Genomic DNA, 23,684 nt, shown 5'->3' with positions numbered 1-23,684 from the left:
CCATCTCTATTCGACACCGTACGTGAAGGACCTCCTACCATTTACTTTTAGGGGTTAGTCAAATTTATGCCAAATTAACATGCGATTTAACATTTATTTCACTACCTGGAATAAATTTACCAAGTGGTGGAAGACTTTTCTTCTACGTCATTTTCCCCTAACGGAAGCCGAGTTGCTCGTGAGGGTATCTATTTATATATGTGTTAAGTACATACCTACATGCAATGCGACTGAATGTGACGCAATATAGAAATTGGTAGAAATCTTTTTGTGGCGAAGAACCATAAATATTTGGGTACGCGTATATTTACATGTCATGCAGAGAATTTTATATAAATATATGTAGAATTGCTTAAAAATTACTGAGTGAAAAAGTGTTGATCGTATTAAGGTGCAAAAGCTCGAGAAAGACGAAAATACAGGATACTTCAGAATACGTAAAACTGCGTAAAACGAACGTCGCGACATACGATCGTACCTAAAGCTAGTGATTAGAGAGAGAGTGAGAGCGAGGGCGAAAGAGAGAGAGAGAGAGAGAGAGAGAGAGAACGATGAGTGTGTAAAGGCTAGATGGCCAGGAGTAAGAGAGAGGGTGTGAGGTAAACCACCATCGGGGAGAACTCTGTTTCGAACAAAGTCGAACAGTTTCGAAAATGGCGGCCAAGAGTGGTGGTAACGATGAGTGGTCATCGATAATGAAGCCAATATTAGCGGTATCGCAAGGAGTGTTCGACAAAAACGATATTATTGAATTGGCAAAGAGTATCGCTAAAAGGTAGGAGTTCTTTCGCGAACAAAAAGGTAGTTTTAATTAGAGGTTTTCATCGATTCATTTTTGAGGGTCGTGTTTTCGTGACGATGACAGTCGTAAAGCGGATAGCTGTTCGTTTGTACTGTTTCTTGACTGATCTGTTTCCGTTTGTTGCTTGTTTTTAGCGAAAGCAAATTTGTCTCCAACGAAGAACAATATGAAACGTTTTATACGTCTGTGGCAGCTCTCGCGGCGGATTACCTGGGCGGTTGTGCCAGTACCTGTAAGTTTCTCAATTTTTACACAGGTCATGTCGAAATTGCGAATTACACGTTCGAGACTGACGTATGTATTCTTACAAGACTATTCCCGGAAATCGATGATATTTACGTGCAGTCTGGTATGTGACTCATATGTTGGGTCATCTGTCTTGAATGTGTTAACATACTATCGGATGACGATTTTTTGGACAGATTGCTCGTCTACGGCCGGTATGGTCACTTTCCGTTTTAAGGAAACATGTTGCGAAAGTGTTATGACTGGCCGTTTACGGAAATATTTACGAATAATTTTAGTCGACCACCGACGATACCGTGTTAACCGCCATTGGATCGCGAATGATGATGGTACACGATTGAATTCTATCTGTTTCGTGTCTCTTGATTTTCAGTTTCCAAGAGCCAGATATCGACAGTTTGTCAAGCGTGCAGAGTTCTTCTTCATCGACTCGTAGAAAAATTATCTAGACATAGAGTTCAACCGGGTGATGGCACATCCGCTGTTTTAAATACTAAGCAATTGTTGCTTCCAATACGTGCACTCTGTATTGGTCAGTCCTTACTTTCATCGACCGAAGAAACAGCTTTAACAGCCATCATAAAAAATTCAAAAATACCATCGTACATTAAGCCTCCTCTGTCTGAAAATGAAAAGGATACTTCGCAATGTTCGAAAGATTCCATGCGAATTCGAGGTGATTTGTCCGGCAGCATTCTGGAGCAATTGACGATGCCCTTGCAAGACTTTACAATGTCCATGCCTCTTCTTGTTGAAAATTCCAGCGATGGGGCAGGTAAAAGTACGAACGATGGCAGTGTCAATGAGATTAGTACGGACACCAAGGTTGGTATACACTTACTCTTTCTATAGTTTGATCGTTCTAAGTATGTACTGAACCACTAAGAATGACGTGTTATGGTTTCGCAGGCAACGTTCGTCGCAAATAATATAAATATCCTTCGAAACATGGGCGTAGGCGATACGCTCTTAGACATGTGTTTGAACCTCCCTCATTTATCGCGTTACACCCGAAAGTATCAAGCGTATTTGAACAAAAAAGGTTTTAGTCTACCAGCGAATGCTTCAGAAGCGCACGCTATACGGCACAGTCTACATTCTGTAGCGGGTGACATTAACGTCGTCCACAGTGTAATGTCTTTGCCTTTGTTGGAACCTTTAACACCGACCAAGTTGGAAAAACTGTCTTTGTTGAGCATGTCTTGCTTGTATTGTTCGATCGCATATGCGACTGCATCTAGTATCGTTGGAATAACGAATGCCGTTTCACCGAAATGCAGCGCGAATACTTCTGCTGCAGCGCAAACCAGTCAGAGCAGTTTGAAAAATTCCGAAGATGAATACGATACACTGGCGATCACTGTTGTCGAGAAAAGTTTGGAAATATTTGGAATGGTTTCGAATGTGATCAAAAACAGTACACGAGCAGGCGGTCACGTAAGGAATTTTATAATGCAAAATAAATACTTGTCCATATATTATTATTGATCATCGAATGGTGGATTCGGGATGATTCGTGTTTGTTGTGTTCGTAACAGATTTTGCAAAATCATTTGCTGATCGGAGTCTGGTTACTGGTGGCTGGTTTGCAAGCTCAACTCTCGGTGAGCAGTTTCAGCGCGGCGGATAAGGGCAAAGAAGAGAAGGGAAAATCGCCGAGCAAAGCGCGTGATGGAACGACACGGGTTAATTTAATGAAAGTGTAAGATGTTTGAATGCATTGTGTGTTGGAATATTATCTATCGCATTAGTAGTGGTTGAAGATGTGTAAACAAATTTGACAATTTCTTGGATTTCAGTCAACAAGGTTTCGGTGTGCTCTCGGTAGCTTTGGCTTCTCATGCACTTGCATTAATGAGTGCTCTTTTAGAAGATCTGTCGGTCGAAGCGGTTAACGATTATACGGTTCCCCCCGAACCGGCGTCCTTAGACATATTATCTACTGCCAGTGCGCTTCAAAGAGCAGTTACTTTTCTTCAAGCCGTACCACTCAATCATCTCTTATTTTACTTGGCTACGATCAGTTACAGAAAGGTTGATAATGAATTCTTGCAGTGTGTTTTGTTATTTTTTAATATCTTATGTTATTTACTAAATTTCTGTGCAGGCCTGTACATTGAAAAGAGTGCAAAAGCATCCTTTCGAAGGCGATGCTCTGAGTCAGTCCGATTCAACGACGTATTACGAGGATCTGTTAAGTTGTTCGGACAATTCTACCGACGAAGGTAAGAGAATGACCATCGAATTACTAAAACTTTTAGTACGAAATCGAGTTCGTTTGTTTGGTTTTTCTTTTAAACTGCTTCAAAATTTAATCGCATCCGTTAAGATGGAGTAGAACTGAAAGTAACTATAGGAGAACAATGAATTATGTTGTGTATTGTAATATTGTCTGAAACTGGAGGTTGGGGGGGGGGGGTATAATTATCGATGGACATATTACTCGAAACTATCTTCAACGATGGATTAATTTGTGAATCTACTACTGATAAATGTTACGGTCGTAGTATATAAATACAACTAAGCAGGGAAGATAGAGAATAACTCTGTTTGTAATTGTTTTGTTTCTAACCTAATACATTCCAATGCGATATAATATGATACAAAGATACATACATACACTCTAACCCGCATGAGAAACAATTAAGAAGACATTAACCATGTTTTAAACTCATTATTGAAATAACAATTGTCCAGCTGGTGAGAAAATTATTACGTGCGTATTGAGGTGCAAACTACAGTTAGAATGTTATGTGTATTACACGATACGAAGATATCGAATTAAGCAAAGAGTATATTTTGTTCGTGTTTTTAGTACGTGATTAAACCTCTGCGTTGTGCGATTGAACTTATAAGTGGCAGTGTGTATGCTGTTTGTGTATACACACTATGAAAGAGCGTCTTATAATAATGATTTTTCGAGAAAACTTAAAATTTGTATTGTCGATTCGATGACTTAAACTTTTAAACGTTGAACCACGAACACACGCCGTACAGAAAAGACTTTGTTATTATGTCGATAGAGGAGGACAGCGAGCCTATATTGGGTTTATGGTTCGAAGAAACTATCGCTCCATCGGATGGATCGCCTGCAAACGGTGCGAAAGAATCAAGCAATGAAACAAACGTCGAACGTACGATGACTACTATTGTTCCTGATAACCGTGAACCTCATGGCGTGAGTAGCTCTTTTCATTCTCGTTTCGACTTCGTTGTTTTTTTCTTTCATAGACTAAATAGAGTAAAGTGGTTTCTTTCCTTGGTTTTCAGTATATATCATTGGCTACTAAGATCTTTCAATTCATGAATCAACATTTGATCGGTAGTAAAAGTTCGTATGTGCGAGAATATGTTGTAAATGGGTTGGTCGAGCAACAGATGGTGATATTGGCCGCGATTATCAGAGATTTAGATCACGAAACTGCTAGAACGGAGACCGGTAAGAGTAATTTGAATCGATTCACAGTTTATTTAAACATTTTTCAGTAACAGGTCATTCCTATACCCGTATGTGCTTCGCTACTGTATTGTTCCAGGTACAATTTCGGTATTCTATGGCGCCACTTTAGGCGCGATGTATTCCGAGTTTTCTCAAGCATTGAGTCGTTACACTCATAACTTATTAGCGCGAAATACCTTGAGCGAAAGTCTGCAAAATACCCTTCTTCAGCACCTAGGCGTCAATCCATGGTCTGGAACAGACAGTACAACTCCATGTACTTGGCCTCTTCAAGTCTATCCGAGAACGTTGAGTGTGTTAGCACAGGTGTGTTTATTACTCTGGAGAGTACCATCAACTTTTCCAAAACTTACGTTGAATTTTCATTAATCGCAAAGATGTCGCAACTCTTGACAGGTTCTCCTATTAAAACCTCAATCGGAAAAAGAAGCTGCTTGCATAAGTATCTGGCATCGTCTGGTGACAACAATGGTGGAAAATGTATGCAATCCACCCTCCACATTCGAAGCAGAGAACGAAGGTAAGTTGTACGATGCAATGAATAATATCTTTGATTCTGAATTTTCATATTTTTCTTCGAACACACACACACACACGTATGTATGTATATGTTGTATATCGACATACGTAAGGTATACATACAATATCGATACGTTCAACACATACGACATTAACGTTCGCAGACTTGAACGTGGAGCATGCACAGTTGGTATTGATACTGTTTCATTCGCTGAATTTAATGCAAAAAAAATCAGTCCTACTCGTAACTGGTAGCGGTGCAGTACGTTGTAGCGAAGCGGTCAAGACTCCGATGAAGGATTCACAGTTACTGCACTTGTCGCGATTGTTACTGTTGCTCGAATACATGATGAAGCATCTTTACGACGCGCCTCCAGCCTTACTTGAGCAAGTAAGTCTGCTGTTCCGTTGGATATACGTTTTCATAATCAATATGTTTCCCGACGAAGCATTTGTAATCGTCGTTTCCCCGTTCTCGTCAATTTCTTTTTCTACTTAATTTCATTCCTTGTACTCTGCACATTTTTCTCCTTCCGTTCTCTTTTCTCATTTATAACGGGGACACGAAATGGATACGTTATTAGCATTCCATTGAATAATAACGTCTAAATATCAAATGCAAGATTAATGTTAAGTTCGCTCGTGAGCAAAACGTGCGAACAAGATACCAGGGCCACCGAATCGAAAGACACGTTTGAGTGGTAGTAAGAATCTTGTACATATTTGTTATTAACCGACCGTACAATTTTTTTATCTTCGTGAAAACTTGACTAATCAAATTTATCAACGTTGTTTCGGGTCGGGTGACTTACTGACATGCGCATACATACAGGTTCAATGGAATTTGTTCTCGGCCACGAGTTTGGTTTGCGACGCGAAAGATGGCAATAAACAAACTGCTCGAGTTTTTACACCATGGACCGAAATCGAGGACGATTACCGTAAATTCGGTAATCAAGATGAGTTCTCGATGAAGCCTCGATTTTACAACCTTTCTACCACGGATTTTACTAATCAAGATACTCCGAAGCTAGATGGATTGGTTGGTAGCCTGTTATTTTTTTCTTTTTTTAATACGTTGCAATAGTTTTTGTTCTTGATTCTGAAATCAATCGCACAATACGTATCGTTGTATTATTTACAGGCTTGCAACTTCATTCTGGGTGCACCGGATAAGATGAAATATCCGCTTTTGGTGGACGCGTTGATAGATATTCTAAACGTATTGAATCAAACGGACATGCAGAGAAAACCGGAAACCGATGGCAAAGATAAAGCTCCGTCGTTTATGGGATTGTGCGCGATTCGGTACTGCTTTTCCATATGTTGGAGGTACGAAATCTGTTTACGAAAAAATCGCGTATAAAAGCTAGGAGCCGTATTAGTATTTCTTCGAGTAGAAACTAGACTATTAAAATAGGCATACAGATTTCATGTCGCGGTACTGTTGACAGGTTATTGTTAATGTTACCACCGTCTACCCCGTATATGGATAAATTGGCTCTCGGTGAGGAAATTCCCGCGGGGCCGATGCTACTTCATTCTCTAATTTGGGGACCCCGAGCTGCGTACAAGACCTTCACCAGTTGGATGAAGGTGAAGTTTGTTAGAAAAATTTCGAGGTCGGCACATTCGATGATTTCACATAAATGCAAAAAGTACAAACACCTTCTTTCCGATATAGGACTGCTTGGTCAGGCAAGGAATGTACACACAGTACGCGGAAAATCTTTTGAAAACGGTATCCTCCACTGTCAATTCCATCAAGTACGACGTTACGCTTGCGAAGAATTGTATTACCGCGTTAAGGCCGGAGACAAATTTTGGAAATAAAGTGATGCCGAAAAGTGCTTTACCAAAGCTCAGTTCATTGTGCATTCTGGATGCGGTTGTTGGCAAGTTGCAAGTGCTTTTCGAGGAAAGTATATCGAAAAATCAAAATGAAAATATTGAAAATTCCAAGTGAGTGGAAAAATGATCGCGTATAACGATGATATAAAAATTCTTTACTCGTTGCATATTCGGTAAGACGAACGTAAAAATGTTGACAGGAATCCGCAAAGCTCCGACTCTGGAAGCGGCACAAACGTCGTGCCCAAAATGATCAGCAGTATTGTCCCGCGTGTTCTATGGCTGACCGAGTCTATCTTGACTTCGTGCCGATCGAGCATTCTTCATCAAATGCTGGAATCCTTGGAACAAGATGGTAAATTTGGACCACGGGATTATTCGATACTCGACGATATTGTTGCCATGGCGGGTGCGAACTGGGCAACCGAAGCGTCTTTGATCAGTTTCTTACCCAATTCTGTAAAGTCTGTTCTCGACAAATGGAGGTCGATTAGTATTTCCTATATTCCTTGGGTAAGTACAGAACTTACCGAACCTGTCTGCATAGACAGATTGCGTGCGTGTGCATGTGCGTACTCGTAGTCTATATTAATAACTTTTCAATGGGCTTGATTCGTTCGTATATTCTGATCCCGCCAGAACATTCATGCGAACGACATCATTCCGGCAGAAAGTTACATTTTATCCACAATAAACGATCACGTGAGCTCGCTCTCCGAATATTCAACGTTCTCCATTAATCCGTCTTTGAAGATATTACTGCACAGCTTGACTAGCTTCATGGCAGAATATGTCACGTGAGTCGAATGTCGTTTTACACTCTTATTTTTTTCGTTCTCCGTCCGTCGCGTGTCTCATAGACAGAGATATCATAAGGTAAATAAACCTACTTGTATATTTATTAGGGCTGATACGGCGCCAGAAAATTCGGACGTACGTTTTCAAGCTCTGGATATTTTGATAGCATTGTGTATGGATACTCGGACAGATTACCTTCAGGATATGGCGAGTGAAACCTTAACGAAACTTCTGGGCGATACCGATAACGAGATGCGACAACTACGGGAGCATCTCTATATTTTACATCATACGTACAATTTGATTATCGAATATACGAGTGATGTTCAAGATCCCGTGAAGTGAGTATTTCTAGTACTAGAGTCTTTAGAAAGTTTGCGTAAATTAAACAATTGTTTCAGCATTGCCGTCGATGAGAAAATCTTAAAGCGGTGTATAAAGTATTGGGAACAATTATTGGAAAAGCCGGTCGGATGTAAGGCCTTGGATTTGTTTTTTGCACCGAACACGAACAAATCTCTCGTTTCAGTTTTACTGTGTGTAACATCCCCGCAAACGTCACGACAATTTGCTACTCACGTTTTACGCTTTTTCAACGTGCTATTCAAGATGGGTAAAGTAAATCCATTTTTATGCACTGTACGAAATTAATCTTTGTTTAGTATTTTAATCTAAAGTATCGTCTCCCCATTTTTACTTCATCTAGCCGAAAAAGGAAGCGATGGATCGTTGGAACGTCTCTGTGGATCCGTGTCGAACCTAGCATATGTGGAACCTGAAAAATTGCTAACATGGTTAAAACAGGTTATATTGGGAGGAACGAGCGTTTCTCCGAGCACATCTTCGACCAACATTCAAACACCAACGGTAGTGACATCAAATGCGTAAGTGTATATATGTATATACATATATATACATGTTTGCATCGCTTATTTTTCAAAGTTTAGGAATGAACATATTAACGGCATGAAACAACGAAACGATAGGTTGGTTCTTGTTCCTGGTACGAGCGAAGATACACAAAAATCGGAGGAAGTAAACAATATACCGAACAATGAACAAGTTCAATGGGCAGTTTTGTTGTCAGATGGTTCTGCAAGTAATAATCAGTCAGCGAGTATCACTGACGAACAGCAACAGCAGCAGCAGCAGCAACAACAACAACAACAACAACAACAACAGCGCCAGCAACAGCATTCTATGCATGAAAATAGTCGGCTGTTGCGAGCGCTTACAAACTATATAGTGAAAGAAAAGAGGTAAAGTCAGATTCCATTGTCGTATTCAAATCTGGTTCTTTCAATTCGTAATGATTTTTTTGTTGTGGTCTTGATTGTTTATATTTTTGTCCTGGATGATACAGCGGCGTAGACGAAGGCGTACCACTTACAATTCTACAAGCTCTCATACCACTGGCTTATCAAATTCTATCTTCCGCGATCGAAGGAAATGGTTTTTCGGAATTGATGAGTGTCATGTCCATGTTGGCTGATGCGGGTTCCGAAAAAGGACATTCTTTGTTATTTGAAGCTGCGATTGAATGCATGGAAGTGTGGTAATGAATAATATATATATATATATATATATATTATCTTGCTCGTCCGCGCATAGAAATAGTTTAAGGGATAAGTAAAATTCGTTTTATTTTGATTTTTCTGTATAGCAAGGAACAACTAATGAACAAAGATCGTCAGACATTGTTGGATAAACCTTTGGCGTTCGTTGAAGCTGGATGCTGTATATTGAATTACATAGCGGATGTAGTAAACGCTGTTTGTCCTCGGTCCATATATTCCCAAGATCGGGCGAGTAGTCCTCCTTGGGAAGGAAATACACCAATCAACGACCTTAACGATAGCGACTGGATGGACGACATTCCGCACGAGGATGAAGATAGCGCTGCTGAAGATTCCGACGAGGACAGTCTTTGCAATAAACTTTGCACCTTCACTATCACTCAAAAGGAATTTATGAATCAACATTGGTATCATTGTCACACTTGCAACATGGTAGACGGAGTCGGTGTTTGCACCGTGTGCGCTCGTGTTTGTCACCGTGGGCACGATGTCACGTACGCCAAGTTTGGAAACTTTTTCTGCGACTGCGGTGCGAAGGATGATGGAACCTGTCAAGCTTTGACTAAACGAAGCCCTCAGGCATCGGAACACCAGAGCAACGGTGCCGTTGGTGTTGGCAACAACACAGCCTCATCCTCGGTCGGTTGTTCGAGCGGTGTCGTTGCTGCTACAAGTTACAATAACACGCTCGGAACTACTCTTGAGAACCGAGATCTTTTTCCGAGCAACTTACGTAGACGTACATCTAGCCCCCCGTTGTACTTGTACGACAAACAGGAACGTCAAAGTCGTGAAAAACAAAGAAACTCCTATTTGTCGAAGCAGCTAGGTAAACCATTTGAGATTAAATCTAAAGCATCCTTTTTCGTTTTTCGGCACTGTCCCCGCTATACCGTTGAGACGGTTCGAGCGTAGACCGGGTTCCCTACATTCCGGTTGTTCCGGTCCCTCGTTGATTTTTTAATATTTTCAGAAGCATCGAAGGATTGGATACACGGACATGTATGGAAAAGCGGGCTCGTGTCGTCGTTGGTAGATTTAACGCGAGCGCTTGTACCAACTGTGGATGCATTTTGTCAGAAAAATTCAGCGGTCGGTTGTTACGCACGAGCTCAAATGGCGCTCAAGCAGTTGCATACTGTCGATAAGAAATTTGAATACATCGATCAGTTGATGGTACGTGATTTAACGTGACACATGTTTGCATGACCTTTTACGTTTCTTGGTCTTTTATATACTGGTTCTGTAAAATTTCTATTAATCGACGATTCAGCTTCCCACTTTGGGTTCGCAAGAGGGCGCGTTCGAAAACGTTCGAATGAATTATTCCGGTGACCAAGGACAAACTATTAGACAGCTGCTATCCGCGCATATAATACGTCGCGTTGCCATGTGCTGTTTGTCGTCTCCACACGGCAAAAGGCAACATCTTGGTGAGTAATTTTATGGATCTTGATGTCCGTGGTGTCCCGTTTTAGTTGCTTGTTTGTCCGACGACAGTAATAACGCGCGCGTCACGTTCGTTTTTATTTTTTTTTTTTTTCTTCTCAGCTGTTTCGCACGAGAAAGGCAAGATAACGGTACTGCAACTGAGCGCATTATTGAAACAAGCCGATTCGTCGAAGAGGAAGCTGACTTTAACGAGACTCGCATCTGCACCTGTACCCTTTACCGTTCTATCGGTGACTGGAAATCAGTGGAACGAGGATTTCTTGGCGGTCTGTGGATTCAGGGATTGTCACGTGTTAACCTTCAACACTTCTGGAACAGTGTCGGATCATTTAGTTTTGCATCCTCAGCTGGAGACCAGTAATTTCATTATAAAAGCAATCTGGTTGCCCGGATCTCAAACTCAGTTGGCATTGGTCACGGCGGACTTTGTGAAGATCTATGATCTTGGAAGGGACGCGCTTTGTCCTCAGTATTATTTCCTTGTACCAACCGGAAAGATCAGAGACTGTACGTTCATGCACGCGGAAGATGGCGTCTTTTACCTGTTGATAATGTCTTCGGCTGGTTACATTTACGGTCAAGCAATGGATGAGGAAAGTTCTGCGAAACACGGCCCTTTCTATGTTACCAATACTCTGGACGTATACCATCCGGACATAAAGGATAACGGGCAGGTTGGCGGTGGCGGTGTATCGATATATTATTCGCATGCTCTGCAGTTGCTGTTTTTCAGTTACGCCTGCGGAAAAAGTTTCATAGCACCTCTGAAATATATGAACACTGACTTGACGATTGTATTTCAAATTAACCTTGCTGGCAACAAGAGTACAAATGGAAACAAATCGAATAATAATCAACCGCAACCGTTGTGTCAGTGGAGCGAAGTACCGAATCATCCTGGATTGATTTGTTCGGTTCTACAAACTAGCAATAATCCGGTGATATTGATGATCAAACCAGACACGATAATGATACAAGAGATCAAAGTTATTCCCGCCAAGGCTAAGATAATGGATATGGTTGCAATAAGGCATCCCACATCGAACGCTGAACAGCGAACAACATTGATTCTATTATGCGAGGACGGTAGTCTGAGGATTTATATGGCTGGAATGGAACAAACCGGATATTGGATGTCCCCGACCGTACAACCAACAAGCACAATCAGCACCGTTAAATCGACAAGAAAGAAGAAAACTACGAAAACGGTCAAACCTTCGGGTTCCGTTACCTTCCCCATTGATTTCTTCGAACATTGTCAAGTGATAAACGACGTTGAATTTGGTGGCAATGATTTGCTACAAATTTATAACGTAGCACAAATAAAGCATAGACTGAATACCACCGGAATGTATGTTGTATCGATGAAAACGGTGGGATTTATCGTTGAAGTTACCAATAATGACTCGGTTCTTGTTATGACGGGAATCAGGGTGCTTCTTGGAACTCAGGACGTTCAAAGAGCGCCGCTTTATATCGAGGTAATACTTTGGTTGAACAAATTGTAATCTGTTACTGTCTGCTGCGTTACGATGAACCAGATAATGAAACGCTCCTAATTTTTAGGTATTTGGTAGAATTATTTATACAACTGTAACGAAAAGTCGTTGGTTCGATATTCCTTTTACACGAGAGGAAAGTCTTCAAGCTGACAAAAAATTGACCATCGCTTTTGGATCGTCACAAGATCCCGAAGGTGTCACCATGGTAGATTCCATCAAGATGTACGTGTCGTATTGTTGCGTGATATTGATCTTTAGAATCGATCGCATTACCGACCGATCAACGTAAATAACGTTCCTTTTTCTCTCTCTCGCTCTCTCTCTCTAACTCTCTGCCTACACATTTAGATACGGTAAAACGAAAGACGCTTTCGGGTGGCCCGAAGAAATTGAGGATACGCCGACTGGTGGTCAGTCAACGGCTGCTCCGGTGGCCACGATAAACAGTGACACGGATAATTCTGTTGCTGTACCAACTCCACTGTCCTCTGTCGATAGGTACTTATGAAAGAAATAACAATTCTGACGAGTTCAAGTTCCTACTTTAAATCAATTAAATTTCATTCACTTTTTCTTTTCTTTTGTGTATGCGTGCGCGCGCGCGTGTGTGTGTGTGTGTGTACGCGAGAAACAAAATTTTTTATCGTTACGTGTAATGCTTTAGCTCCACGAAGGACAATTCCTTTAATATCGAAAGGTAAGGAGAACTTGAGCTACAATTAAGTTTTACGAGTCGGAGCAGTAGAGAATGAAATCGAATAATTTATCTTGCGAATCTTAACTTGTTCTATGCCAAGAATTATTTTCTTGTAGGTTGGTCGCGGGAATTCTGGAAGTTCTAGAACTGTCGTTCAATATATCATCGAACGATGAAAACAGACTACCTTTAAAAACTACAGCCATCGAAGTTGCCTCTCGATTATTGATACTGCCTACTCCACCACCTGTGCAGATGCATACGACAGCGCTCTTGGCGTCTCTGCATGCATCGAAGCAAGCGTATCATTTGCACAAGGTAAATCTATACACGATAAATCATTTTGCTGAGAGTGACTAAAATAATGGCCGAAATTACAAAAATTTTTCTTAACAGGATCACGTACTATTATCGCATGTACTGGATTCATTGAAATCTATGAGAAAGCTCAGCGATGCACGTGACATAGATGCGAAAAACTTTTACAGACTTGTACTTATTGTTCGAAGCATTTCCGTTTCCAGACCACAAAACCTTGCTAAATTTACCGACCAATACACAAACAAACCAATCGATGAAATGGATGGTAAGGCAAATGTACTTTAGTGTTACAAGTTTCTCCCGGTTTTTTGTTTCTTTGTTGTGTTAGAATCGTTAACCCTCGTCTCCATGATTTCTCTTTTATGCGCTTAGTACCAATTTTCGAAAAAGATCGAGCAAGTATCAATCAGTCGAATAGAAACGTGGATGGAAGTCAGCAGCATCTGGTTGTTCAACTTATGGACATATTATGGTCCTTACATATGGCTTATCCAAAAAACATGGCTTTAGCGCCCGTAGTTGTCCCAGGACTGACTCACGCCGAAGGAACGGTACATGCGATTGTTGAAATAATCCACGCATTTGCAACATGCGATGTTGAGAAAAATGTTCCCTTGGCCGCGAAATTGTATCTTCAACTGTTACTTTCGTCGGATACGGCCATCAGTTTTAGCGCCAAACAGGCGATAATTCGTGTTCTCAGACCGAGATACAAGAGACGAAAAGTTTATATACCAAGTCCTCCCAATTGTAGCACACCAGGTAAAGAACAACAAAACAAACACCGTTTCCATTGAACAAGACGTCGATCAATTTTCTATTTTCTTTTTACTGAAATGCGCATAGGAGCGATTATGGACTCGGAGGAAAAGCCAGTATCGTCAACCGCGCAATCGCATCGGGAATCTACAACAGGAACGTCAAGTTCATCGGCAGCTGACCGGGAGACGGAACAACAATTGGGCGGTGATGTTGAACCGATTGTATCGGCAGTTGATTCGTTAGCTGTAATGCTCGCGACGAATAGTAATCAAGGTTCCAGCGTCCCAACAAGCGTTGCTATGTCGTCCGTCGCTACGACCAGCAGTTCTATCGGTGGTGGAAGCTCCGCTACTGGCAGCCGAGGACCAACTGCTAGGGGAGCGGTAAACTCTTTGGAGATGTTGCTCGGCGCAGGAAATTTCCCACAAGTTCTGGACGTACCACCGGATACCGACGACGAGGCTATGATGGAACTTGCGATTGCGCTTAGTTTACAAGATCAAGAAGGAAGTGGTACAGATTTGCAAGCGTTTCGACAGGGATTCCAACAAAGTTTGTCGAGCTTACAGGGTTTGGAAAGCCTTCAAACCATAAGCGGACCTGCATTGCAGAGTCTACAAGCTTTAGCGGCTCAAGGATTGGTTCAAGTTCAAAGTACAAGTCAGGTGTGTAAGCGAACAAATTTTCATTAAGCGTACGTTACACCACCGTGTATTGCTGTCTTAAACGGGAAATACAAGGACACGCGTTGCTGCGAATCATTGGCGCATGATTTATATCGCGTTCACATGGACAGGGTCAGGAAGGCGGAGGGCATTATTCGGATACGACTGCCTCTGCTGGAGGATCGGACGACGAGGGATCAACAGCTGCTACCGACGGTAGTACCCTGCGAACGTCTCCAGCGGAACAAGTGAGTTATTCTACAGTTTTTCAAACTGACACTCTTGTCTGTTTATCGTTTACTTTCACTACTCTCTGCTCTTGTTGCTATATACACGATACGTGTTATATGTATAACGTGAAAGAAACAGCGACATAAGGGGGAGGGAGAGACAGATTGTCGATAGTTATATGTCTGTTCGTAGTAGTAACGTTTGGGGAACATTTTATGTTAGGGTGGTAGTGGTGGTAGCAAGGGCAGCGAGAGCGGTGGAAGCGAGAGCGGAGGAAGTGCCGTAGACAGCATGACGGGGGAGCATAATGTATCGGGAAGGAGCTCCGCGTATGGAGACAATGTTGCCGATTCCGTACCTCTGATCGGACGAATTGGAGTCAATCAAGCGCCACGTTCCGAAACTAATACCGTGGGTCTTCACGCGACTTTCACCGTAAGTGCTGCCGTCATTGCGGTCGTCGTCGTCGTCGTCGCCGTCGCCGTCCGCTGTTACAGCTACCCCGTCGTTATGTTTTTTGAACCCCCATTATTCTTCGATCATCTTTCCCGTATCATTTTTTTATTCGTTAGTTCGATCTCGGTCTCTCCCTCTCCCCCCTCCCTTTTTTGTTTAGCTTTTTCATCTATTCATTTTCATTATAGCTAGTGTGTTGTACGCTTAACTCTAATGTTTTATATCTTAAAAAATACCCTTTGCGAATTATCGAGCTTCTCAACTATTACCTATACGTGTGATTCACATTGACCCGATGGAATTTCTCGAAAAGGTAAGTCGAATTGCAGAAATTACAGGATTGAAATTATTTTGTTAGGTGGCCGAACAGGAAGAAGGCACGGAACAAGAACACACTACCGAGCAAGAAAATGATACGAGTTGCGAGATGACAACAAAATTGTATACCGTTCGATTGATGCTGCTCGACAAGCTTGTACAATTCGTACCGCATTTGACGAACGTACCCGGTGTCTTGGCCATTCCATTTATGCAGGTTTACTACTCGACGTGTTATATTTTGTCTATGATTTTCCCCCTCCCGTTCGTAAATCTTTTTCCCATGAAATTCCCGTTTCATTTAAATGCCATACATGCTTTCTTAGGTTCTGCTATTATTAACACCCCACCTGGATGGTCAGGAAGAGAAAGATAAAGCTTGCGTCGAACGGTTACTTCGAATATTGGTAAAAGAGCTAGAACTAGATAAACCAGATACGCAAAACATATGTCAGCGTACCAACAAACGAGAAGTTCATTTGGTTATTATGCGTTTTCTAAGTGAGTGCCGCCGTGTTTAATGTAGTCATTTATTTGAACATTATTTCACGACTGTTTAATACGTGTTTTAATAATATCATTGCATTTGTCTCGATGATTTTAAGGCATTGTAATGTCCCGTTGGAAATATACTGCAAAGACACAAGCAGAAAATTCGAATTCCGTTCCTCAAATGGCTGCGGCAATACTCAGTACAGGAGGAATAATTGACTACTGTTTGACACTGTTAAAAGCGTTGTTGGAATATTGGAAAACGTAAGTTCTCTCGTGCACGTACATACACGACATACGTACATACATATATATGTAGATATGCGGTTCTTTATCTTCTTTTCTAGTACATCGACCGAAGAAACTGGCACTATTCTCGGTGGTCAGTTACTCAAAGAGCATTTGACAACTTCGCCGCCAAACATGTCGCCGTTCTTTTTTCGGCATTACGTCAAAGGCCATGCCGGTGACGTGTTCGAACCATATCCACAGTTATTGACTGAAATGGTACTACGATTGCCTTATCAAGTTCACAAACATGCTGAAAATACAGCGGCACAGCCAGCCTTCGAACAACCCTGGTACTTTTATCTTTGCGAGTACATGATGTCGTATCAGACACCGTGCGTCAGACGACAAGTACGCAAGTTGCTTCTTTTCATTTGCGGCAATAAAGAGAAATACAGACAGTTGCGCGATTTGCACGCTTTGATCTCGCATGCTCAGGTAAGTTACTAGCAGGATTTCATATGTTGTCTTGTTCGAGTGATTTCATACGGAATTTCTTGATTCTGTTCGTTTGATCGCCGTAGTCGGTACAACAGTGCTGCGCCGCTGGTGGATTCGAGCCCCTCCAAACGCGTCCACATTCGATCAATTTACCCTACGATTCTTTGGTGGAGTTGATCGAACACCTGAAATGCTGTGTCGAAATTGTTTGGACGAAGGTGTTAGTCCTACGGTGTTGCAACTTCTACAATGCGCTATATGTTCAAGCAATAAGTCTAAGGAGCCCAAGGAAACCAAGGCGAAAGTAAACGTAAATTTAGTTTTCATTTTTTCTTTCTCGTTCGTTGTGTTCTGTTCTATCGATAATATCCATAAATACCAAAGTAATTTCGCTGTATTTTATGTACTTATTATGTACGTTTAGGACTCGAAACCAGGAACTACTACGGGGAACTCTACGAAGGAAAGACGAGAACGCGAGAAATCCGAAGACTCGGACACGGAAGCTAAATTCGAAGAAGCTCAGTGTCTAGCTCTGGTTGAACAAATTCAAAAACAAGTGCCGCCAAGTTTGTTGACGAAATTCATTCAAGCATTTTTACTCGAGACCAACAATACCAATGTCCGCTGGCAGGCGCATTCTTTGATATTGGCTATATACAAGTGAGCGATTATTTCTAATTTCAATGAAATTCTATAACCATAGGTTGGTTGTTTTTCAGGAATTGCGGTCCGGCCGATCAAGAGATTCTGTTGGACCTCCTGTGGCGATTATGGCCCCTTTTGCCTGCTTACGGTCGAAAAGCGGCACAGTTTGTCGATTTACTTGGTTACTTTTCCTTGAAAACCCCTCACGCGAGCAAAAAGATGCACTTTTACATGGAACAGGCGGTCGCGGTATTACGCGCGCAAAATCAATTGCTCGCTCGACATCCGAACGCTAACCTGTACGCGAATCTTGCCCAATTTGTCGAATTGGACGGCTACTACTTGGAGAGTGAGCCCTGTCTGGTCTGCAACAATCCCGAAGTTTCCATGTCGACGATCAAGCTTTCGTCGATCAAAGTCGATTCAAAGTTCACCACGACCACGCAAATCGTAAAATTGGTCGGAAGTCAAACAATCAGTCGAATCACGCTTCGCATAGGTGATCTAAAGAGAACAAAAATGGTGCGCACAATCAATATATATTACAACAACCGATCGGTTCAAGCGGTAGTGGAATTGAAGAATAAGCCCGCCATGTGGCACAAGGCGAAAAAAATTACGCTGACGCAAGGACAAACGGAGATAAAAATGGAGTTCCCGCTACCGATTGTAGCTTGCAATCTAATGATCGAGTACGCGGATTTTTACGAGAATATTCAGGCTTCGTCCGAGACTCTACAATGTCCACGGTGTTCGGCAAACGTCCCCGCAAATCCTGGCGTTTGCGCGAATTGCGGCGAAAACGTATTTCAGTGTCACAAGTGTCGGGCGATCAATTACGACGAGAAGGATCCTTTTCTCTGTCACGCGTGCGGCTTCTGTAAATACGCAAAGTTCGATTACACGCTCACCGCGAGACCTTGTTGCGCTGTCGATCCTATTGAAAACGACGACGATCGGAAAAAAACAGTGGTAACGATCAACGCGTTGCTCGAGAAGGCCGACAGAGTGTATAAAAGTTTGATTTCCAACAAACCAACGTTAGAGATGTTATTAATTAAAATATCCGAACACCGTACGGATCGCGGCTTGGACGAGGGTACCGCCGCCGGTAGTACAATTCAAACGGCCAGCAGCGGAAGTACGCAAGTGAACAGAGCCATACAATTGCTCGCCCAAAAGTACTGCGGCGAGTGTAAAACTTCGTTCGAGGAACTTAGCAAAATTATACAAAGAGTTTTGGCGTGCCGCCGGGAACTCGTGGCTTACGATCGTCAACAACGAGGTCAACAAACTGTTCCCTCCGGTTCTGCGAACACCATTGCCGCCGATGTATCGTCCGTATCATCTGCATCATCTGCCAACAACAGAGAAGAATCCTCGATGGCGGGTACCGCGCCTCAGTCAACAACTCAAGTTGCATCTTGTACGGTTGTCGCCTCGCAAACGGTAGGTCGATGTTACGGATGCGCAACCGCGGCCACGGAACACTGCTTGACTCTGCTGCGTGCTCTCGCCACCAATCAAGCCGCCAAAGATGTTCTTTGCAAACAAGGATTAATCCAAGAACTCGTCGAGCACAATTTACGGAAAGGTACGGTACAAATGCAGGAGGAGGTCCGTCAGTTGCTTTGTCTGGTCACCAGAGACAATCCGCAGTCCACCAAAGAGCTTTGCTCTCTGCTAACTGGACGGATCACCTTGACCCTTCGTGGTCGAGTTCCTACTTCGGATCTGTCGGTGGCGGTCCGACACGAAATGGCGCTGTTGGCCGCTCTAGTTCAGAAAGAGGATACCTGTTGGGAACAGAAACTACGGTGCGTCATGCAATTGTTCTTGATGGCTTGCAAGGAATCGAAAAGTCCTGTCGTGATGGAGAGTGTTATACTGCCATGCTTAAAAATACTTCAAGGCCTGGTAAAACCGGAAGAACCGATTTCGAAGAAGAATAAAGATAAGGCTATCGAGTCATTGGCGACCGTGCAACCGCCGGAAGGTATTAGCATCGATGTCAACAAATGGTTGAACGGTGATCCGAAGCATTCGTATTCCGAATGGATTCATCGTATGCCGAGCAGGAAGTCCGGTCCACCTGCTGCGAAACCATTGAACAAAGACGAGACTCGTGTACTTTATCTGATGGAGAAGTATGGGCACAGATGGCGTAATCGGTGTGCGAGGCAACAAGGCGTTCAACCGTTGAAACTGGCCGATGGTGCTTGGTTGAAGGAGGTTCTGTTCAATCCGAGTTCGCGACTCGCGCGTCAAGTCGCATGCAACATGATTGAGAGTCTTTGCCAAGGAACGGAACGAAAGAAAGAAGTGCTTGTCTTGCTCACGTGTTATTTGGAGGAGTTGCGAACGGCCGGTGAAAGTAGCACCGAGTTTCTCACGTTGTATCAAAGCTTGATCAGACAACCGCCGTGGAAGCAATTTCTCGCTGTTCGTGGTGTTATGACCTTGCTCGCGGATCTTCTGACGAGAGAGATCGAAGAACTTCATCGGCTAGAAGAGACAACCTTGACTAGCGATTTGGCGCAAGGTTACTCCCTGAAGATGCTGACAGAACTTATGGCAACGTTCCTCGAGCAGGAAAACATTAAACAACATTACAAAGGTCGGCTGGTAGGGGCGGTTCTTAACGGTTATCTCTCACTGCGGAGACTAGTCGTTCAACGAACACGGCTCATCGACGATACGGAGGAGAAATTGCTGGAGCTTTTGGAAGAAATGACCACCGGCACCGAAGAGGAAACTAAAGCGTTCATGGCGATCTGCGTCGAAACCGTGCAGAAATACAGCATCGAGGATGTCCGGACGCCAGTTTTTATTTTCGAACGGCTTTGCTCGATCATCTATCCAGAGGAGAACGACGTCGGCGAATTTTTCCTGACTCTCGAAAAGGATTCGCAGCAAGAAGATTTTCTTCAGGGCCGAATGCTGGGAAATCCGTACAGTAGTTTAGAGCCCGGATTGGGACCGCTAATGAGGGACGTGAAAAATAAAATTTGTCAAGATTGTGAATTGGTTGCTCTGTTGGAGGATGACAACGGTATGGAACTTTTGGTTAATAACAAAATTATCAGTCTTGATCTGCCTGTAAAGGAGGTGTACAAGAAGATCTGGGTATTGGAGGGCGGCGAGTGCGACGCGATGCGCGTTGTCTATCGCGTGCGAGGGCTACTCGGGGACGCCACCGAGGAATTTGTCGAAAGTTTCAATGCAAGCACCGAACAAGAAGTGAACAACGAAGAAGTCTATAAAATGGCGAACGTTCTGGCCGATTGCGGTGGACTGAAAGTCATGTTAAACAGATTGGCCGCCATACAAGACGTGAACCGAGCTCGACCACTCCTTCAAGTTCTTCTCAAGCTGTTTCGACTGTCGGTGAAGGTGAAAAAGAACCAGGAGGTACTTAGTAAGCCTGAATTGGGAGCGGTGACGGTGTTTCTTGACGTTTTGCAACGGTGTCTTCAAACCGAATTGGAAAATTCACAAGCGAAAGTGACGGAGCAATTGCTGGATATCATGGAGACGATTCTGACGCACGCGGCCTCGCAGACACTCTCGAGTTTCGAAGCTTTTTCCCGTACTTTGGGCGGCCCTGAACATGTAAAGGCACTCCTCTCCTGCACTCAGTCCGCAGCGGTTAGACAAAGTAATAACGTGCTGGCCCATCTGGCGCGAGTCCTCGGTGCGCTCACTTATGGTAATCGAGAAAAGATGGCTTTACTTTGTGATTACTTTATACCTGTGTTAAATTTTTATAAATTCGATTTCGAACATACGCCGGAGGACGAGCAAAAGCTCGAAATGTTCTGTATTCTCACTCAGGCTATTGAACGTAACGCGATTGGAAATACTCTGAAAGATTATATAATAAGTATGGGAATTGTGAAGGATGCCTTTGAATATATAACCGTGCATGCGCCTTGCGTCAAGCCTACGCTTTTACGTACCGATAGTGACGAATTGAAAGATTTTATATCGAAACCGGCCCTCAAATACATTCTACGGTTCCTAACTGGTCTGGCAACGGATCACGAGCCGACGCAGCTCGCAGTCTCGCAAATTACAATCAGTATAATACACAGACTCGAACAAGTATCCTCGGATGAGCATGTTGGTTCGTTGGCAGAGATTCTCTTGGAGGCGTTGTGTACGAACAAACGTGTGGCAGAATTGATCGAAGAAGCTCGACAGCACACCCGTAGCGAGAAGAAACGCTTAGCAATGGCGATGCGCGAAAGACAATTGGGCGCGTTAGGTATGCAAACGAACGATAAGGGCCAAGTGATGGCCAGTGGAACGATTCTTCAGCAGATGGAAGATCTGGGCGATGAAACGGGATTGGTCTGTGTTATTTGTCGCGAGGGATACAAATTTAAGCCAAACATGGTAAAATACACCATTCACATATTATATACCCACCAGCCCCCTCGGTGTTTTCAAACATTCCAATTTTTGACAGAACAACAATTGTTTATTCGTTTTCAGGTTTTGGGCATTTACACGTTCACCAAACGTTGTAACGTGGAAGAATTCGAAACGAAGCAAAGGAAAACGGTAGGCTACACAACCGTCACGCATTTCAACGTTGTCCACGTGGACTGTCATATGTCAGCCGTGAGGCTAGCACGTGCTCGAGACGAATGGGAAAGCGCAGCCCTACAAAACGCAAATACCAAGTGTAACGGACTTCTACCGTTATGGGGACCCCAAGTTCTGGAATCTGCTTTCGCTAGTTGCTTAGCGAGACATAATACTTACTTGCAAGAATGTACTAGTCATCGCGACATCTCATACTCGTCGACTGTTCACGATTTGAAATTGTTATTGCTGCGATTCGCTCAGGAGAAAAGTTTTCACGAGGATACGGGAGGAGGGGGACCTCAGTCAAACATGCACGTGATCCCTTATTTGATTCATATGGCTCTCTACGTAATCAATACGTAAGTTGAATGAAAACGAAATTCTGATACACATATACATACTATCTCTCTCTCTCTCTCTCTCTCTGTCATCGTGATATAAAATCAATTCTATTTCTCCCATCATTAATTTCCACTTTTCTATAGCACACGGTCTGCAGCGCGAGAGGATAAAACGTTAACCGGATATCTTGAAACACCTCCTGGTACTAGCTGGCTTGAGAGCTGTTACGAAGCCGAAGGTCCGTTTTACCAATGCACCATATCTCTTCTGCTTCTGACACCAGCCCGTTGGAAAACATATAGAATCGCTCACTTGAACAGATTAATCGTTCTCGCTCACCAGCGATACGTTTCACCTTCGGCTGCTACCAAAAACATTGTCGACGTTACCATCAAAGATTACGCAGCGTATAAAAGTACCTTAATATTCTTTGGTCTAGTCGATTCTATTTATGGCAAGTTCTTCAAGGTATGTTACTCCGTTGATATACAAATATACATATACATATGTACGTGTGTTGTTGCTACTGCCTTGGATCAATAGTATGCCTATCCGCCGCGTACAAGAAATGTATATCGTCGTATATTCATTTCTTTTTTCTTTTCTGTCAGAATGTCAGTGTGGTTTCCGATGACCACTGGCCTTTGGTTTTGGCAGACTATATTAGGCTCAATGACGAAGCCATGTTGAAAGCTTCCGAACGTGTGCTCGCTATTTATCGCGACGAATTACTACCCAGTACATCGTTCGAAGAGTTTTGCGACGTTGTCGGTAAGTGAAGCGAAGAAAGAGAAGTATTATAAAGTATACAAGTTTTTGGTTCTTTTTTTCTTTATCAATAATTACAATTTTATTTTTGTTACAGGTTTGTTGGAAGAGATAACAAACCCTTCCACCTACATAAATGACATTATACGAAGTCTCGGTTAGAAAATAATCCGTTAGGGAATGCGAATGCGAATTCCATTACATTACATAACATAGACAACAAATCGATCTTTTACGTAAATACATATAACAATACTTTTTGTCTTTTTCTTTTCCGTTTTTCTTTTAGATCACTCGATCAAATTCTATCTTTTCATTTTCATTTCTCTTTGCTTCGTTGACATATTACCATCGCGTGTGTTTATTCTCTTAGCTTTATCGACTTTCTCTTGATGAGACTCGTGCGATTTGATAAAGCCACGCAAGATAACTCGACGATTAAAGAGAGGAAAAAA

The 23,684-nt window shown here is 42.7% G+C and overlaps 1 protein-coding gene across 1 annotated transcript; it reads left to right on the top strand.

Annotated features, from left to right (window-relative positions):
• Positions 1-653: 653 nt before the first annotated feature.
• On the top strand, positions 654-23,391 carry LOC107191315 (protein purity of essence). Its single transcript, XM_015580312.1, has 48 exons — positions 654-775; positions 937-1,034; positions 1,422-1,873; positions 1,958-2,485; positions 2,587-2,750; positions 2,848-3,082; positions 3,156-3,273; positions 4,072-4,226; positions 4,319-4,487; positions 4,585-4,814; positions 4,905-5,028; positions 5,192-5,418; positions 5,860-6,069; positions 6,172-6,359; positions 6,482-6,623; positions 6,712-6,989; positions 7,079-7,391; positions 7,518-7,675; positions 7,784-8,017; positions 8,078-8,289; positions 8,383-8,560; positions 8,663-8,935; positions 9,040-9,231; positions 9,340-10,082; positions 10,227-10,429; positions 10,527-10,686; positions 10,805-12,186; positions 12,272-12,429; positions 12,556-12,705; positions 12,872-12,904; positions 13,021-13,222; positions 13,301-13,490; positions 13,598-13,987; positions 14,072-14,652; positions 14,784-14,900; positions 15,106-15,318; positions 15,698-15,874; positions 15,984-16,158; positions 16,263-16,413; positions 16,497-16,875; positions 16,962-17,010; positions 17,052-17,182; positions 17,303-17,541; positions 17,601-21,924; positions 22,024-22,478; positions 22,605-22,929; positions 23,073-23,232; positions 23,327-23,391. The coding sequence occupies exons 1-48, from the start codon at positions 654-656 to the stop codon at positions 23,389-23,391; spliced, it is 16,152 nt and encodes a 5,383-aa protein (XP_015435798.1).
• Positions 23,392-23,684: the final 293 nt, after the last annotated feature.

Source organism: Dufourea novaeangliae, unplaced genomic scaffold, assembly GCF_001272555.1.
Source record: "Dufourea novaeangliae isolate 0120121106 unplaced genomic scaffold, ASM127255v1 scaffold246, whole genome shotgun sequence".
NCBI classification, from domain to species: domain Eukaryota; kingdom Metazoa; phylum Arthropoda; class Insecta; order Hymenoptera; family Halictidae; genus Dufourea; species Dufourea novaeangliae.
Note: the sequence above shows the minus strand (reverse complement) of the source record. Positions and strands in the feature narration are given on the sequence as shown.